At 42.7% G+C, this 19,261-nt stretch overlaps 1 protein-coding gene across 1 annotated transcript in view; it reads left to right on the top strand.

Annotated features, from left to right (window-relative positions):
* Trpc4 (transient receptor potential cation channel subfamily C member 4) overlaps nucleotides 1-3,336 on the top strand; it is a 128,540-nt gene extending 125,204 nt beyond the window's left edge. The window contains 6 exon segments of the mRNA XM_038347968.2: nucleotides 708-749; nucleotides 838-927; nucleotides 2,626-2,755; nucleotides 3,008-3,043; nucleotides 3,046-3,089; nucleotides 3,091-3,336. Coding sequence (XP_038203896.2) covers nucleotides 708-749; nucleotides 838-927; nucleotides 2,626-2,755; nucleotides 3,008-3,043; nucleotides 3,046-3,089; nucleotides 3,091-3,336 — 588 coding nt within the window.
* The last annotated feature ends 15,925 nt before the right edge of the window (nucleotides 3,337-19,261 follow it).

Here is a 19,261-nt window from a genome sequence, read left to right as displayed (position 1 = left end):
AACATCACAATGCCTTTGAAGAGCTAACTGACCTAGGAAGCACAGTGGGCGTGACTCAGTGGTGAAGGACTTACTGGAGGACTCAGGTCATCAGCCCTGGCTTCCCTGGGTGCTGCCTCCAAAACTTCATGGTTAAAGGTGGCTGAGAGTCACACTTGCTGCCTTAAAAATCATAAGATTAATTAGTGGTGTGGATGAATAATTCTTCATTCATTGATCTTATGAAAGCTCATCTAGCTAAAATGGGAATTCCCTTCAATAGACATATGATTGCAAGTTCACTGCCCTGTATGTATCGCCACCTACGATGACTGATCTCTATATATTTCTGTGTTGATATTTATGAAAAAAAGCATTAACTCTGTTGTCCCTCCCTGGTTATTTCCTCTCTCCATCTTGGGGTATTTGCAGGGTTTCAGAGTGCGTATCCAGTGCGATTAGCTCATTCTTTCATGGCCTGCCCCAGAACCAAGCTCCTATCACTGTGATTGTGTTTGAAGAGTCCTGTAGATTAAATATGTGTGCTTTTTTACTTTTGTCCAATGGTTCTTTGGATGTGTGTGATGCCTCTCTGTAACTATGGCTCATTCCCCCCCCTCCTACTTTGGTGACCAAAGACAACAAGAACAGCCTTATCTACAGAAGCAGTAATGTTTCGGATAATAACGGACCTGTATAACCTCACAGGAATATCTTTTCCCTTTCAGCGGCGGGCTGCTGACAACCTGAGGAGACACCACCAATATCAAGTAAGTAACGCTGGTTTTCAGTCCCCAGATTGCTATTAAAATGGGCAGCAACTGAACTCCTGAACTGAATGTCAATCCTGTCTCTCAGGAGGTCATGAGGAATCTGGTGAAGCGGTACGTGGCGGCCATGATCAGAGAGGCAAAAACCGAAGAAGGCCTGACAGAGGAGAACGTCAAGGTAAGGCCTCACCTGGAGGCAGCCTTTAAAACCAGAGCTGCAAACACAACCCTATGTGTTCTTACAGACATCCGTGTCATGCCTTCTGTGTCTTAAATTAAACATCTATGGAGTTTAGAGTGAGGGAAGACAGACAGAAAGACAACAGCAAAGTAGAGATAGTTCCCAAATTGCCTTGAAGCATACTTAACTCATTGTCAAGGGGACTTAACTTAGTGGGAAGGGAAATCCTAGTCTGCTAGCATGCTGACCCATGACCCCAATCCCTACTACTGGGTAAGCCTTCCATCTGTATGTCAGCCTGATTTCTTATTTGGAAGCATTTATGAACCAGCCCACTAACAATAGCACAAACTTCCTGGGTCGCTCTTTGGGGCAGGGATTTAAGGTTTGCTTTCATTTTAAGCTTAGTCTTTGAACTTGATTTTCTAATTTTAAAGTCATGTGACTGGCAGTGAGTGAAGACAGGAAAATGAGAAGTTTCAGATTAAATGTTAAGTGATTCTTTTATTCCACATGACTGTCTAGAAACGTTAGAGGAATGTTTAAGGTGAATAAGATTTGACAGGCAAAATCAAACACACCAAAGCATTATACTTTTACAGCTAGGCACTCATTGAGGTCAGCAAGTCAAGGAACTGGCAAGCCTATAGCACAGATTGTCAATTACCTAAATTCCAGAATATTTTACTGTAAATCTCAATGATGAGGCTAAGTGATTTTCTTTGCCCGGGAGGGCAGTGGGGGGGGGGGAGGTTAGGGTGGGAGCAAAGAAGTTTTCCAAAGATATAGGAAAAAGATCTAGGAGTCTCATGTGAATTGGAACCAGGCCTTAAGGACACAGTGGTTGGCGTAAGACACTCCCCAAGGTACCGAGACTTGGAAGTTTCTCGGAAGGGTAGGCTCCATGTTATTTTGCTTTGGATACTCTTTTGCATAGAAAAAAAATGTTTTAAGACATGTGAACCCAAGAGCATGAAGTGGCCTGACAGTTAGATGCAGACTCCAGAGAGCAAATAATTTGAAACCACCATCTCAAAGAAAATAAAAAAAAAAAAAACAAAAAACCCGCTGTACAGTGGCAGAGAGTACAATCCTTTCTATTTCCTTTCTGTCACCCTTAGAAGATTTCTGTTTGTGCCTTAGCCATTTTTCTCCTCATTGTGACAAAACCCTAGAGAGAGGCATCTTAAAAGAGAAAGTGTGTATTCGGGTCATGGTTTTAGAAGTGTTGATCTGCCTGGCAGAGAGGGTAAGGTGTAAGGTGGAATAGTTCCCACCATGGCTGCCAGGAGTGGAATGGGGCCAAAGGCACTATGTACTCCCCTGGACATGGTCACTGTGATCTCCTTTACCCAGCAGGTCCCACCTAGCCCTAAGTGCCATGGTATTATCCATTGAGTGGGGCTTGTATCTTCAGCATCGCAGACACACCCAGAAGCATGCTTTGGGGATCTCTCTGCTCAGTCATGTTGGCAGTGAAGACTAACCGTCATACTAGGACATAAAATGCCAACAGGGAAGTTACATCAAAGTGACATTAGGTGACACAGAAAGAGCCTGGCTTGCTAAGTAGAGTCCCAGGAGAGCAGAGCCCTAGGTCTTCAAAGGTGCAGGGCCATTTCAGATAGATATATGACATTAGGATACAATGTTTCCAGAAGTGACCACCTAATCTGTCATTTAAATTTCACTCAGGAACTAAAGCAAGACATTTCTAGCTTCCGCTTTGAAGTTCTGGGATTGCTCCGAGGAAGCAAGCTCTCCACAATCCAGTCAGGCAACGCGGCGAGTTCAGCAGACGCTGACGAAAAGAGCCACAGTGAAGGTAATAGCAAGGACAAGAAAAAGAATCTCAGCCTCTTTGATTTAACCACTCTGATCCACCCGAGGTCAGCAGCCATTGCCTCCGAGAGACATACCATAAGCAATGGTTCCGCCCTGGTGGTGCAGGAGCCACCCAGGGAGAAGCAGAGAAAAGTGAATTTTGTGGCTGATATCAAAAACTTCGGGTTATTTCATAGACGGTCAAAACAAAATGCTGCTGAGCAAAACGCCAACCAAATCTTCTCTGTTTCAGAAGAAATTACTCGTCAACAGGCGGCAGGACCACTTGAGAGAATATCCAACTGGAATCCCAAGGATTAGCTTCACGGGGTGACCTCAGGCATTCCTGGGCTCAATGAACAGTGTGTACTAGTAGACCATAGAGAAAGGAATACGGACACTTTGAGTTTACAGGTAGGCAAGAGAGTGTGCCCCTTCAAGTCAGAGAAGGTGGTGGTGGAAGACACTGTCCCTATCATACCAAAGGAGAAGCATGCCCACGAGGAGGACTCGAGCATAGACTATGACTTAAGCCCCACGGACACAGCAGCCCACGAAGACTACGTGACCACAAGATTGTGACAGTCGGAGGGGGAATGTTTACCATACCTATACATATTTTCCATAGTGCTCTGGGTGGGGGAAAATGTTTGAAATTCCATTATCAAATGCTAATTGGCACTTTCTAGTGTTTATCCATTGTGGCATAGCAACCTGTACCATGTTTGAACAAAGCAGAGGCAACCTGGACCCCTCCCCCCTCTTTTGTAGCCTGCTTTTGCTTTCACAGTTTATTTTACAAATGTTTCTGTTAAATAAAAGCACCTTGTACTCCTTGTACTGTAAACCACCCATAGAAAATTTTCTAGCTATCTTTTCAATTAAACCAATGCAATTGATTACATGTGGTAAGTGACTCCTACAATAGACATTTTTATATGCAAAACGGAGTATAGGGAAATATTCAAGGCTGGACATTTTCACAGCTGCTGGGGGGGAATTGCTAGAGATGGTTATTCACTGAAGAACTCCATGCAACACTACAGCTTGTCTCTAATAGGCAACCATTACCAAATTACTTCTTATGAGCCTGTACATACGTATCAGGACACAGTTAATAAACAAGCTACCATCTGCCCGTGAGTTCTACATCCCAACCCTTTGGTACCAAGAAAGTCTGAGGCGGTTTGCAAGTCTTCTAGGCTCTATTTTCAAGAGTCGAAGAAGAAGGTTTGTCTTGATGGTTGATGATTTGTGTTGGCAATTTGTCCTCAAGTTCATACCTCCAACTTAAAAAAAAAAAAAAAACCCAGTTGTGAGTTTCAGGTTCAACTGCTTCTCCAGACATCCAGACAGACGTAGATCTTTGTCTTTGTCCCCAGTTTGGAAATGCAGCTCTTTGCAGGGCTCTCAGTAATAAAACAACAATAAACTCTGGTTGTTCAAGAGAATGAGCACATCCAGGTCAAAGTAATATCGCACTAGAGCCCAAAGCCAAGGAAAGTTGTTTTCTGATGCTCTGAGCACTCAGTGTCTGAGCACTCAGTGTTATCATCGCGTTAGCAGGGGAATGAAAGCCTGTCAGCTCCCACTTTCCCGAATGACAGGTAGATACTTCTTTACAAAGAAAAGGACTCAAAACCTTCATCAGCAGAATCAATACGGTGTATAGTTTCCCTTATGGGAAGTGGCTGATCCCTGCCCCTTTTGTTGTTTACAAGATAATTTTCCTTATGTGGCGTTCCTTTCCCAGATTTTCAAAAGGAAAACATTCACACATAGTCTAAAGATGGCACTGGCAGTTCTTAAAGTTTAAATTAATTACTCCTGTCTCTTTTAAGCCGCCACAGGAAGTTCCCTCACCACATGCAATTAACTTTTCCTTCAATCAGTGAAAATTGTTGAGTCTGTTTTCACTGTAGGGTTTGTCTCTGTAGACTCCAGGAATTATATAATTAAGGGCTGATCAAGCTGTAATATGACCGGTGAAAGTAAGAAGTTGCAACTGGAATGGTGTCAGTCACTCTTCTGTGTATGCAATATGGGTAGAGATATTTATCTCATGTCCAGATGAGGAAATCCAGTCAAGCCATAACCTAAGATAACTCATTCGTGAAAGGAGCTTTTCCATACCCTTAGGGGCCATTCTGGTCACTACAGCGCCCCAAACATAAACATGAGGAAAGCAATGTCTTGCACCGAGGGATTTCGCTTCTGAAGCCTTGTTTTCTGTTGTTTGTTTGTCTGTTTGACAGTTAGTTAGGTAAAACTCCACAAGTGTGTGTCCCTTCTCTTGCAACAATAAGAATCATGCACAAAATTTAAATCTTGTTAGACCAAATCACCATCACAGGAGTTAGAGGAATTTAAGCAGTATGCCAGTGTGGGGTGTCTCAGCAAGCACTATGCAGCGTGGGGTCTCAGTAAACAGTGTGCAGTGTGGGGTCTCAGCAGTATGATTGTGGGGTCTCAGTAAAGAGTATGCCGCGTGGGGTTCTCAGTAAACAGTATGCAGTGTGGGGCTCAGCAGTATGATTGTGGGGTTCAGAGTATGATTGTGGGTCTCTGTAAGCACTATGAAGCGTGGGGGTCTCGGTAAACAGTATGCAGTGGTGGGGTCTCAGCAGTATGATTGTGGGGTTTCAGTAAACAGTATACAGCGTGGTGGTCTTGGTAAACAGTATGCAATGTGGGGTCCCCAGCAGTATGATTGTGGGGTCTCAGTAACCAGCAGCATAGTGTCTCGGCTATGACTTGAAGTATTAGAAAGCCAAGACATTGAGCATCACCCCTCGATCTGTTTTGTCTGAGGATTTAAGAGCAGACTGGGGGTGTTTGGAGAACGCAAGCTGGTGAACTTGGGCAATGTTTCATGTGACCTTATCTCCAGTGTATCAGGCACAGCGTAAAACTATAGTTCTATCAAAATATTCCAGTTACGCAGTAATAGGAGTTCTGCAGGCTAATTTTAATCTTGTGTGCTTTTTAAATAATGATCTGTATATGCCATTCTGCATGTTTTAGCAGAACTGAATTTCAAATCCTCTCTACGCTTCAAACAACACCAAAGGTAATAAAACCAATGCAACCCTTTATCCTTTTTCCCGTCTGGTAGCTTTTCCGTATTGGGTAGGAGAGCTAACATTTTTCCTGAAACCTGGTGACTGGCGAGTGTGTGTGTGTGGATTCATCTGCTTCTCAGTGTCCTGGAAATGGTGCGCTCACAGCTCTGGGAGTCGCTGATAGGTGCCCCTATGAGTAGGAGGATGAAGTATTGTCCCTTGGTGTCCAATGCCCTTGAAGGTATTTATGCTCTGATCACTATGCAGCATTAACAAGGAGAACAGACTGTCCCAGAGTAAGAATAGGAAAGTGACGTTGGGCTCTCAGGCGAAGGAAGCTGCTCTCAGGGCCTCTAAGTAAGCAACTTGGTTTTCCCTCATTGTTCCATTGCCTATACATAGAAATTCCCACTACTCAAGAGAAGTTTAAAACTCACCTTCCATTTGTGTTAATAAGATATAAATATCTAAGTAGTGTATATATATGTATATATAGGGTTTATTCCCTCTTGATCTTAAAAAATATACATTGGAGGGGAGGGTGAGGCTGGATTAATAGAGTATTTTATGGAAAGTCCAACTGAACATTAAAAGATCTGAGATGAAATAACACAGATTGCCTTCTCCTGTCTATGAAGTGTGGTGTGATGAGGACACACACACACACCCCACACCACACACACACCTGTGGACCAGAGGTGCAATCCTGATGGTCTCCATATAGATAAATCTGTATTAGCTTTAGTGAGAACTGGCTATTGAAAACTGGTAGTTTTTTTCTGTAAAATGTTTTCTTATTTTTCAGAGTGTTTATAATCCTGGGAGAAATTATGTTTCATGAGTTTCCTATGTGGTCTATCAAAATCTTCTTAAATTATCTATATATGTGTGTGGTGTGTGTGTGTGTGTGTGTGTGTGTGTGTGTGTGTGTATGGTATGTATATATATTTTGCTGGCTGGTGATTAAAAGCGTGCAAAGAAAAAAAGTCATCTCGCGCCGTGGCATGAATAGCAGCCTTACCTCAGGGATCCCTGCAAGATCCACTAGCGCTCTGCTGAATAACTCTGGGGTTGTGAAGGAAAATACTAGAAAGAAATGCTAGGGATAACAGAAGTTGGTGAAAATTTTCAAGACAGCGTTCTCAAAAAGCACAGTTGGTTTTCCTAGCAGCTTATAGCGACCATAGGTGGACCATGGCATGAAATGCCTTCCTCCTGTGATACTAACTAGTCCGTGATAGACAGGGCCTTAGCTGAGCAAATGGTTGTCCATGGCCAGTCCTTCTGTGACCCCTCTCCAAGCAGGCCCATTCCTAGGCACAAAGCCCTGTTAGCAACAGGGTGGGTGGCTCCTCCCACCCTTCAACCTCCTTCAACGCCAGCCTGATCAAAACCACTTGAGAATCTGTGTGAATATGTTGCACAGGTCCAGATTTTAAAGGACCACCTGTCTGACTCTAGGTATCGTGCTGAAAATCACTTCTGTTTTTTGTTTTTTTTTTTTTTTGTTTTTTTGTTTTTTTTTTTTTTTTTGTTTTTTTTTTTTTTTTTGTTTGTTTTGTTAAGGTTTTAAGGACAGCAGAGCTACTAGTAAACTCAAAATTGCAATGTACATCGCTGGCAAGTTCCCTTAGCTACCACAAATTTCGGTTGATTTTTACAGTCTTAGGTGGCGGTTTCCTCGGGCGGTTTATCATGCGTTGTTTATTTGAATTTTACATTTAAATATTTAAACTGTCTTAAACAAATTCTCCATAGATAACCGAAGAAGAAGAAACAAAGGCTCTTGAGATTTTATGAAAACACTAAACTTATCTTGATGCTCAGTGGCCTGAGCTGAGTTGAAGCTTAAATCAGAATTTAAACAGCAACTAAGCTTACAACTTCCTATCAGGTGTTGGTGGGGGGGAAGACATCAGATTCTTTGGGCAGCTGGAATTTCCTTCAGGAGAATTACTTATTCCAGTTCCTTAAGTAGAAGGAAGGACACCTGCGGTTTTCCAAGCTTTCCACAGTGAGGAGCAAAACTAAAGAGACTTAGCCTTCGCTTTCATACAAAATCGCTTTAGCGGGTTTTTTAAAAGCCCCCCTTCTTAGAGTTTGGAAACATACCTAGTTTGGTTCACTTTGAATGTAGATTTTTGTGATGAGCCTCAAGGCACCTGGTGTCACTGAAGTGTACCCAGTCTGAAGTGTACCCACTCTGCTGGAAAGGACAGGGCTGGGGATGAAAGCTGAGCCAAGATGAGGTCTTGAGACCAGGGCCAGGGTGGGGTGCAGGCAGGCAATGGCTGGCCTGACCCCACACTGGAGGTGTCTGAAGGGAAACCAGATTCAAACCTTCTCCATCCCTAGAACTGGCGATGGGGATTTTGTTCTTAAAAAGCTAGCAGCTGGGGCAGCTGCGCGTAGCTGCGCAGAGACTCGCGGAACACGTGTGACCAGGGCTGCGCGTGAACAGGCGGTGCAGCGGTGGGTTAACGGCACAGACACAGAAATAGACATAAAGCTTTATTAAGAAGAGAGGGAGAGGGAGACAGAGAGGAGAGAGAGAGAGACGACCGAGAGAGAGAGAGATGATGAGAGAGAGAGAGATGAGAGAGAGAGAGAGAGAGAGAGGAGGAGAGGAGAGAGATGAGAGAGGAGAGAGAAAACAGAAAAGGGAAGATGAAAAAGAGAGTGAGCTCAGGCCAGAAGCTGAAGATCAGCCTGCCTCAGTGGATGGGGGAGGGAGTGGGTGTGGCTTGTCTCTTAAAAGGGACAGGGACCAAACCAATAACAGGATTTTAAAAACAGTCTGATAGGGCTTCAAGACCTTGGAATGAGCTAAGAGTGCCGTGAACCAAGGTAGGCCATTAGCCTGAAAGCACTTTCTGTACAGTTCAGTAAAAACAATAGAAAAATAAATTTAAAAACCCACTCCCCCATCAGAGATATCCAGTGTGATAACAATGTAAATTACCCTGTTGGCGATATCTTAACATATTTTGCTTGGTGTGACTGATGAGTAATTAAATTTTAGGTTGCTTTTTTACTTTTCATTGTGGCTGCTAGCAAGGTAAAAACATATATGGCAAGCGTGTGTAACAAAACATTTGTGTCTGTTCACTCGGCTCACTTCAGTCCCAAATCTGCATTACAAGGGTGAGTTTATATATTTGAACAACTCAACACAAACAAACAAACAAGAAACAAAACACAGTGTGGTCCATTGAAATCGAGAGCTTCTCCTAGGTTCTTAATCTTTTGGAAAGACTGGAGATTTTTGTAGTTTTCCAGAAGTCTCTGCACTGGCTTTTCAAAAGTACAAGTACATCAATACATGTAGGGATGCACCTGGTTTGGTTACGGTCGGTTGCTTTGTAAGGATGAGTTACTCCTCTCTGCAGCACATAGTAGCTATCCTTCATCAACGGTGTTACTGAATCCATCTGTGGTCCCTTATGATACGGCAGAGCATCTGAATCCACTCACACATCCTTTGCTTGACTGTTTTCCCGACTGCAGCAAGTACACATACAGTTTCCTGGGGGACAGACACCAGGCACTTCTGAAAGGCAAATGCATTGATTTCTGTCCTATGTTTCCAGCCCTCTGGGGTCCCCACCTCCCCAGTTGTGAGTGTCAGCGCCCCCAGTGGCCTGACTGTGGTATGAGCATGCTTCTCTCTCAAGCTAAACTCTGGCAGTTCTCAAATTCTTATTAACTACCTTGCAGTTTTTATTCTCTTTCCCCCCAGCCTTAAGTAAAAGTGTTGTGCTAATGTCATGCTTAAATTTGCCCTGATGTAGTAATTTAGTCATTGTAATGGACTTTTTACATTCTCCTTTAGGCCCAATTGTTTTAATCTTTTTTTTTTTTTTGCCTTTAGAGAAATCTTTTTCCCTTAGAGATATTCTGGGCCTGTCAATAATGGAAGTTTCCCTACCTCCTAGGAGTAAGAGGCAGTCTGCACTGAGGTCCTTTGAGGGCACCAATTTAATTTACTCCCAGGAAACAACTTGCTGGACTGATTCTGTATCGGGAATGCAGACTGCCCGAAGCACCAGGGAAAGGCAGGAGCTCTGCAGGGTGCTCCATGTCTGTTAGACCTCAACTGCTGGTATTTAAATTTTCCGCCTGAATATGTCCCCTTTACCTCCACAACCACAGAACTAGAGCAAAACAACATCCGAAACTGGCAGCTCCGACTGATTAGATAAGTCAAGTAAAAACACCCTAAGGTATTTCCTCCGATTAGCCGCTAATTAAACATCTTAAAAACTGGAGGTCATTATGCATCTGCCTTCAACAAAAATAAGTCAGAGGCATTTTATGTAGCCTTTACCTCTTTCCCCTTATGCAGCTATCCAGGTTGTATAAAATCACAGTGCTCCTTTCTTCCTCAGTGCTCTACTTATGCTGGGGTGTGGAGTGGAAGGCGCTGGGTTCTGCACATTGGATAAAATGTATCTGTATGAAGCCAGAACTGCAGGCAAGAGGCAGAAAATCCCCTCATCCAGATTTCCTGGTCATATCTACATTTTTAAAATCCCCAACCCCTCCCCAACTTAAGCACTAACCTGTCCTCTGTTTGTTTTATGTAGTTCTTTCAAGGCAGAATATTTCCCAACGTTGTGTTCATGAAGTTACAGTAGAAATCCCTTAGAGAGTAGTGGTTTTCACTGCAGAAAACTCCCGGAGGTCAGCCAAGCCTTCCCACAGCCCTTCTCTATCATTTGCCATTCACTACAGTCTCATTCCATGGTTTGGACTCCTTACCTACCACAAGATATCCAGAACATTCCCAGGCTGTGGCAGTGACCAATGAATCTGCTGTGAGCATGCATGAACAGGTCACTCTGTGAGCATGAGATCTACTTCTCTGAGGTAAACTCCCAGCATGAGAATAGCTAGGTAGTATGTTAGTTGAATATTAGCATGTTTTTATTTTTTGAGTGGGAGAAAGATCAATATGTATTCTAGTACACGCTCTAACATTTTACATACAACGTACAAATGACTTGCTTTCCCTGCTTTTTGTTCATCTCTGGTGTTATTTTTAGCCACTGTGATAGTTGCATGACAACCCATTTGAGGTTTAATTTGTGTTCCTGGTGGATAATGATTTAAATGCTTCATGAGGAAATGTCTCACCATGTGTTTGGGAATTTTTATTAGACTTTTCATGTATTTACTTTAAATACCAGCTTTTGAAAGTTAGCTCCCAGATGGTAGCTGCTATGTACCTGGATTCCAAACATAATCCAGTTCATAGCTTCTCTTTTCATGCTCTTTCACAAGGCAAGATCGTTGACTTTTATTGGTCTAATTTCTCACTCGTAAAACATATTGATTACTGGCTGTGGAGAGATGACTGAGTTAAGAGCATTTCTTCCTCTGTATGAGGACTGGTGTTAACTTCCCAGCGCCCAAATCGGGGCAGCTCACACCTGGAACTCCAGTTCCAGGGGATCTGTCGCCCTCTTCTGGCTATGAGAGCACCCACACTCACATGCACACCGATAAAAATAAATCCTTAAATAAAGTTTCTCAAACGTATTATTATCTTTGTGTGCGCGCTTGTATGACATGTGTGTGTCCTGTTCCGCAGTGTGCGTGTGAACGGGAAAGGACACTTTATGGAGTCAGTTCTTTGCTTCCTCCTGTGTGTAACTTCTGGAGTCCCGTCTCAGGTCACGCAGGGCTTGTTCAGCGAGCACTTCCACCAGCTGAGCCATCCCCCCTGATTCCAATTACGCTTTGTGTGGGAACCCAGCGAGCTCTGCATTTCCACTGCGATCATTTTTCTCTGTAAGGGCTCACTCTTAGGCTTTGTATTTCATCATAGTCTGTTTGCTTCCCTTTCCTCCAAATGTTTTAAGTAGCACATACACAGATTAACAGAAGAAAACTTGGCTTTGGGAAGAAGAACATAGACGGGAGAAATAAAGGTGACAAAGTAAAGGAAATTATTCTAATGAGCTAAGACTGATCCTATTACCAAGTACAGCTAGACTTTGGTGAAATTACAAAATGAAAAACCTCAAGTGGTTGTCAGTTCCCTCCTGGTTCTTCTTAAAGCATAGAATCAATAAAGATGAGTAAAACCAATCCCATGAGAGTGAAATAAAAGAATATTAAGAATAAAAATAAATATATGTCCGAAATGCAGCATTATCATTTAAATCTTGCATGTCATCAAAGGCCTGGGGTCTAATAGGATTGCCTGCTAGCCTGTAGCAATGGGAAGTAGGGGCTGGAGAAGAGTCGGGTTGAGTGTGTGCTCCCGATGTGGGGTCAAGCCCCTTCCTCTCTGTCTTCTACATCGCTTGAGGTGAGCAGCCCCCTCTATCGTGTGCCCCCTGCTATGTCCCCTGTCTCACTACAGACCCCAAAGAGCAAAACCTCCTGAGCAAGGAATGAAACCGTGAGCCAAAAGCCGTTTTCCTGTAAGGTGATCTCGGGTATTTTATTCCAGCCAGGAAAAGCTAGTTACCACAATAATCTTTTTGATATTACATGGTGCCTGCATTTTTAATCACACCTCTGACTTTCAAGGTATTGCATGGGTGTCCTGGAAATGATCAGTCATTTGATTAAAAATACTTCTCTTTGCCTTTGACAGTTATACAAACATAACAAAAAAATAAGTATCTAAGAAAGAACACCAATGTAGTTTTCTGATATAAACTTGACCAAGCTAGAATAATAGATTTATAATCATTAATAAGTATTGGATTCCCAGTTATTGGGTTCTTTTACTGATGCAATAAGCCAAATCAGACTGCATTAATAAGACCAGATTTAATAATCAGAGCAAAGCAAGCCAGAGCACTCCTGGGTGACCCTCGGGAAGGCAGAAGAGGAATCACAGGTAGGTCTGGTGACCAGGTCTTAAATATCATGTTGGCATGGGTTTAAGCAGCTCCTGGGGAGGAGCTGAGGCTTGGTAGTCTTTCTGAGGGGCAGGGTCTGGAATGGGAGGAGTGGGAGCTGAGGTGGAGATTCCACCTAGACAATCACAATATGGACGAATCATTGAACAAAGCAATTTAGTGCAGAATAAAAATCACACCTGCACCATGAAAGTTATAAAGTTCTCATGCTCATCTGGAACACTTCTGAGCTTAGCAAAGACAACCATATCTCACATCTGTAAAATATAGACTATGATTTGGAGCAGTACATTAAGAGACATTGTATCACCGTATTTTATTACTCTGATAGGAATATGGATGGCGCTCTCCAAAAATACATTTGTTAAGTTTTGCAAAGTACAAGGCTGTAAATATTAAGTCAATGTATAAGGATTTTCTTGATCTCTAATTTTCTTTAACTTCGTGTCGTCCCCCCACTCTCTCTGTAGCCACATAGCCTTTTCCTCGGGGCACAGCATAGCCATATAATCCTTTGCCATCCTGAAGCATAGACAACCATGGTCTGTAGTCATGGCAACAAAAAAGTAAAGCACAGTAGTGATGGCTTGAGCTGGGAGATTAATCAAATCCCTTGTTAAGAAAAGGAGTGAGAGTCACAAGACTCTCACCTGAGATGCCAGCCTGACTCCTCTCCTGCCCACCCTCCCCTGAGTTACACACGTTCTTGGCAGATGGTAGACAACAGACAAAAAGCTGGCTGAGGATGGGACTCCCTGGGCAGCACCCGCCGTATCGTGGTACATCCTGAGGACAGGAGCTTCAGTGACACCGCTGTTCTGAGTCACCGGCTCCTCTAAGTCGGTCCAGGGAACTCCTTGACTCACCTGGACTTGCGCGGATCTGTTCTTTGATCTGTCTTTGTCCTGTCTGGGGCAAACACGTGTTTTTCACACATCTCCAGAGGAAGCCGTGCAACATCCCTGAGTTAGTGTATGCTGTGTGGTACAGTAGAGACAGCAAGTGGAAGAGTCCCTTCTAGGGAGGTCCCAAGGTCAAATCTGGAAAAATCTTACGCGTACTGTAGCAGAATCTAATGGTAGTGCTGTTCGTCAAACAGCTAGGGCTTACTAGAGTCTGAAGAGTGCCTCCATTTTCGTCCTTACATGTTAAGCCATGGAAAATAAGAATATTGTGTCCAATGAGACATTGCCTTTTCATTTCCTCAGTGTTTACTCACATTGACTAACCATGTGCTTACAAAGGTTTTTTTTTTTTTTTTATTACCTTTGTTTACTTTGTGTCTGTCGAGGAAATGCCATGTCACATACGTGGAGCTCAGAGGACAGGCAGAGTCGGTTGTCTCCTTCTCCTATATGAACACCAGGGGTGGGACTCAGATTATCCAGCTTCCAGGAAAATCCCTTAACCCCTGAGCAACCTGACCAGCCCTACGCATGCACTTTCAACAGGCATTCTAAGACAAGTTGAGAATGAAATAATTATCATTGATCTAAAATGAGGTTAATAATCTCTGGATGTAATGGTTGCAGTTTTATATCATAGGCATGGAAAGAAAATGGAAAATTGAGAGAAAATGGAAAATCCAGCCCAGGATTAGATAAAAAGAAGCTAAAGCCCTTTATAGTGAGCTTAAAAGATGGGTAAGAGTTCCTCCAAAGTTGATCTTTATCCCAGCTATAAGCTCTGTCATTAGGCAGTCTTACATAGGAGTTTGTCATGACAAAACCCACTTAAAGACCAGAAGGAAGGAGATAGAAAAGCAGTCATCACATTTGAATATGAAGTTAAAAGAAATTCTTCCCATTCTGAAATTCTTTTACATGAATACACACACAGATAAATAAATATTTAGGATGCTTATAAAATGGGTTTTCGTATGGCCTTTTCAAACACCCTTGATGTTAGTTATTCCTCTGCTATCCTTTCCTCTGTCCCACCCTCGCAGCCCTGTCCTGTCTAAACTCCATCTCCATGGTCCCCCAATAGTCATGTAGCATGCCATGTTGTATGATCTCTCTTTCTCCCACTTCCACGGCCCCCTTCCTAGTTTCCAGGCTTCTAGATTCCCCACATTAAACACACACATCTAAAGGTGTAGAATCCATGTTACGGAGAACTGTTCATCACATTAGTGATGCTGTTTTCTCTGCATCTGCATTAATTCACTCGGGATAATATTGCCTGTTCCATCAATTTACCTGCAAATTTATGATTTTATTTTCTTAGAACTCAATAAAGTTTCATTGTGTATAAGCACCATGCTTGCTTGCATTATCCATCTTTTAGTTGATGGGCGTTTATTTGGCTGTTTTCATGTTGTGGCTATTGTGAATAGAGCGGCCGTAAACATGAATGAGCAAGTGTCGCTATAGTAGGATAGAGAGTCATTTGGGAATATGCTCACGGGTGCTATAGCCAGATCATAGTCACCCTACACAGGAAATAATGCTCCACCAAAGACCTTTAAATTGCCAAACAGAAGCCCACCGTTAGGTGTAGGCTACCTCCTCTCTTAGTCACTGTTCTATTGCTAGGACAATACACAAAGACCAAGACAACTCTTTTCAAAGAAAGCATTTAATTGGGGACTTATAGTTTCAGAGGTTTAGTCCATTGTCACCATACCTGAGAGCATGGCACTGGAGTAGTAGCTGAAGAAGCAGCTGGGAGCTTCATCCTGATCTGTAGGCGCACACACACACACACACACACACACACACACACACACACACACACGAGAGGGGGAAGGGGGAAGGGAGAGGGAGAGACTCTGAACTTAGCATAGGGGTTTTGGAACTTCAAAGCACACCTCCAATGACATACTTCCTCCGCAAGGCCAAATCTGAATCTTTCTGGTTTTCTCAAATAGTACCAGTCCCTAGTCCCTAAACATTTGAATATACGAGTCTATGGAGGCCATTATTATTCAAACACTCAAAACTCCCCTTAAGATATTGGTCATACATCTCCCAGAAAGCGGTCCAGGCTATTGCTATTCTTCAAGGTTGCCCATTAGCCATCCTAGTGGGTGTGAAGTGACAGCTAATATGCCTTTGATTGACATTTCCCAGATAGCCAATAATATCAAGAACCTTTTCATTGGCCATTTCTATAATTTCTCTATAAAAATAAAATTTAAGATCCTATATTAAAGAACTGTAATCATGAGTTATTTTGCTTTTATTATTGAATTTGAAGAGTTTTCTATACATCACAGCTGGGTCCCCTCTGAAAGATCACTGGTAAATTTCTCCAGCTATAAAATAGAATACATATTGACTTTGGAGCTTCTTGATGGCACCCTGTTGTCTTAGTCAATGTCCTATTGCTGTGAAGAGACCATGACCATGGCAACTCTCATAAAGAAAAGCATTTAATTGGGGCTTGTTTACAGCTTCTGAGGTTGAGTCCATTATCATCACGGTGAGAAGCACAGTGGTACACAGGCAGATCTGGTGCTGGAGAAGGAACCTAGAGTCCTACATCTGAATCAGAGGGCGGTAGGGAGAGGGAGAGAGAGAGAGAGAGAGAGAGAGAGAGAGAGAGAGAGAGAGAGAGAGAGAGAGAGAGAGAGAGAGGAAGAAAGGGAGGGAGAGGGGGAGGGAGAGGGAAAGAGAGAGAGAGGGAGGGAAGGAGAGAGGGGGAGGGAGGGAAGAAGGGAGAGAGAGAGAGGAGAGAGAGGGAGAGGGAGAGGAAGAGAGGGAGAGAGACAGACAGAGAGAGAGAGAGAGAGAGAGAGAGAGAGAGAGACTGGGCCAGGCATGAACATTTGAAGCCCCAAAGCCCACCCCCAGAGACACATTTCCTCTAAGAACATCACATTTACTCCAACAAGGTGACACCACCTAACAGTGTCCCTCCCTGTGAGCCCGTGGGGGCCATTTTCATTCAAACCACCACTCCTGTGAAGCTTGGAAAATTTAAAACAATATTTACAGAGTCCAGTTTTCTCATTTTAGCATTGTTGCTCATATTCTGCCAAAGTCATGAACGTATTTACCTGAGTATTTTCTTCCTTTAATTTTTATGGTTTAATCGTGTTTGCCCTTACATTTAGGTCTTCTGTCTGTATCCAATTAACTGTGCTGTCACAGCATCATTTTTACAAAAGGCTGCTATTTACCTATCGAGTGGTCTTGACATGTTTCTTGAAAGTCAGTTGATCCTGTCAAATGGCACAAAATATCAGTCAGGAAGAATGAATTCAAGAAATCTCACCAAATGTTGACCACGTATCATTTATTTAAAGGAACCGGGCTTTCTTTTTAAGGGTTGTGTGTGTGTGTGTGTGTGTGTGTGTGTGTTTATGCCCAAGGGTATATATGTGCACCATGTACAGGCAGGTAGCCAAAGAGGTCATAAGGAGGCATCAGACCCATAGGAACTACATTATAGGTGAATGTTCCTGTAGAGGACTGGAATTTGGTGCCCAGCACCACAAAGCAGCTCACAGCAATCTGTAACTCCAGCTCCAGGGATTGCAATGGACTCTTCTTGCCTCCAAGGCCAGTACACGCATGTGGTGCACATTCATACCTGCACAAACATTCACCTATAAAATCAAAATAATCTGTTAAAGAAAGAGAATACTAATTTCTTGTCTACAAACATGACATTTCCTGTTTATTTAGATTTTCGTAAATTTTATCATTTTCATGATATTGTGAGCGGAATAACAACTATATTTTAAGAGTCCTCAAAATTCTAAATTGTGTAAATATATACCTATAAATCAATTCACCAACACTATTATATGTCAGTTAAAATTAGATAAAATATATTTTTTCTTTTATTACCTTGCATTTATCTATGGCATGTGTGCATGCACATGTGTGGGCACATAGGTACTTGTGGTCCTCAGAAGACTATGACCAGGTTTGGTTCTCTTTTCACAGAGTAATTTTGGGGACATCATCATGTAGTGAGGAGATGTGCATGCCTGCTTTTCGTCCCACCCGGCTACCACATGGCTAGCTTTACACCTGAAATAACAACACACAAATTGTATTCATTTAAACACTGCCTGGCCTATTAGCTCTAGCCTCTTACTGGCCAACTCTCACATCTTGATTAACCCATTTCTATTAATGTGTGTAGCACCATGAGGTGGTGGCTTACAGGAGATATTCTAACCTATGTCTTTCTTGGGCCAGAGCTTTGTGGCAACTGCCTCACTGCCTTCTACCCAGCATCCTGTTCTGTTTACTCTGCCTACCTAATTTTCTGTCCTATCAAAGGGCCAAGGCAGTTTCTTTATTAACCAATGAAAGTAACACATAGACATGACCCTCCTCCATCATCAGCAGGCTGGGCCATTAGCACCTTTATCTCCTAAGTCATCTCTTCGGCCCTCTCTTCAGATTTCTAGCTAACAGGTTCAACTTAGTTAAGAAGATCAGTTACCTCGTAGAGTATTTTAATAAATCTTGTCAATCTAAAATCGTTATTGTGGATCTCTGCATGAGTGATAATATGGAGTTGGCATTTACAAGAGAAGCCAACATCACCAGCCTCATGCCATCTCTAAACCCAGAGCTCTCGTGAATCCTTCTGAGGAAGGACCTTTCAATCTGTGTTTTTCTACGCACACGCTACAGTCTTTTAATGCTGATCCATATTACATAACCCTACAACATAGTACCTCACATGAATATTAAATTACAGTCTTCCCGTTCAGCGAGGAGCAAGGGACCGACAAGTGGATTGAAATACTGATTGCAATTTCCACACTTTAAGTTTTACCTTATTTAGTAACAGGCTTTTAACTGATATGGAAAGTAGGCCTGTGGGGAATTCGTGAATTTGCCAGCTTTTAAAATTAAATTATTCCAGCTTATTATATTAGACAGGAAGAGGCTAAATCTTGTCATTTTGGAGGATTAGTGTTCAAATTACTTCTTTAGAAAAGGTCATTATCAGACTAATTGGCTCTTTTCACTGAAAACGTGGTATTGAAAGGAAAAGGGAGCTGGACTGTGTGAGAACGTGAGGTCCGTGACAGCTGACAACAAAGAAGCCACTGGGAACTAAGAGAAGGTCAGTGTTGTCAAGTAAGTTGTACAGGTCCCTCGGAGGAAGATGGATGAAGCCCGCGTCTCACCAGTTTGCTCTTCTGGGCCATATTCACAGCCACTTAAAGACAAAGCAATTTCCAGTTGTCACTGGGGAAACCAGACTGATTTATCACAAATGCAGATACACTCCACAGTCTGACTCTGTCGGCATCTGTAGCATGTTCCTATGCACCCACAGACTCAAGTAAACTAAGTTCAGAAGCTCAGTATGTATGGTCTACATGCTTCTTTCCTGTTTCCATGGAGACGATGATGCTTTAAACAAGCCTTCATGATTTCACGTTACTAATCTGATATTTCTAAACTGAAATGAAGTTAGATATAATCTTGTGTAATGGATAATAGTAATTAAGGAGACCCATCTAAAATTTATGTCAGAACTTCCTTCTTTGGTTCTCAGGCTTGGATATAAGCAATTCAATTTACAGTTTTACACTAATACATTCCTGACACATTATATTCCTCTGGACTGAGTCACCCAGGTGTCAGC

This window comes from Arvicola amphibius, chromosome 11 (genome assembly GCF_903992535.2).
Source record: "Arvicola amphibius chromosome 11, mArvAmp1.2, whole genome shotgun sequence".
Lineage (NCBI taxonomy): Eukaryota > Metazoa > Chordata > Mammalia > Rodentia > Cricetidae > Arvicola > Arvicola amphibius.
Note: the sequence above shows the minus strand (reverse complement) of the source record. Positions and strands in the feature narration are given on the sequence as shown.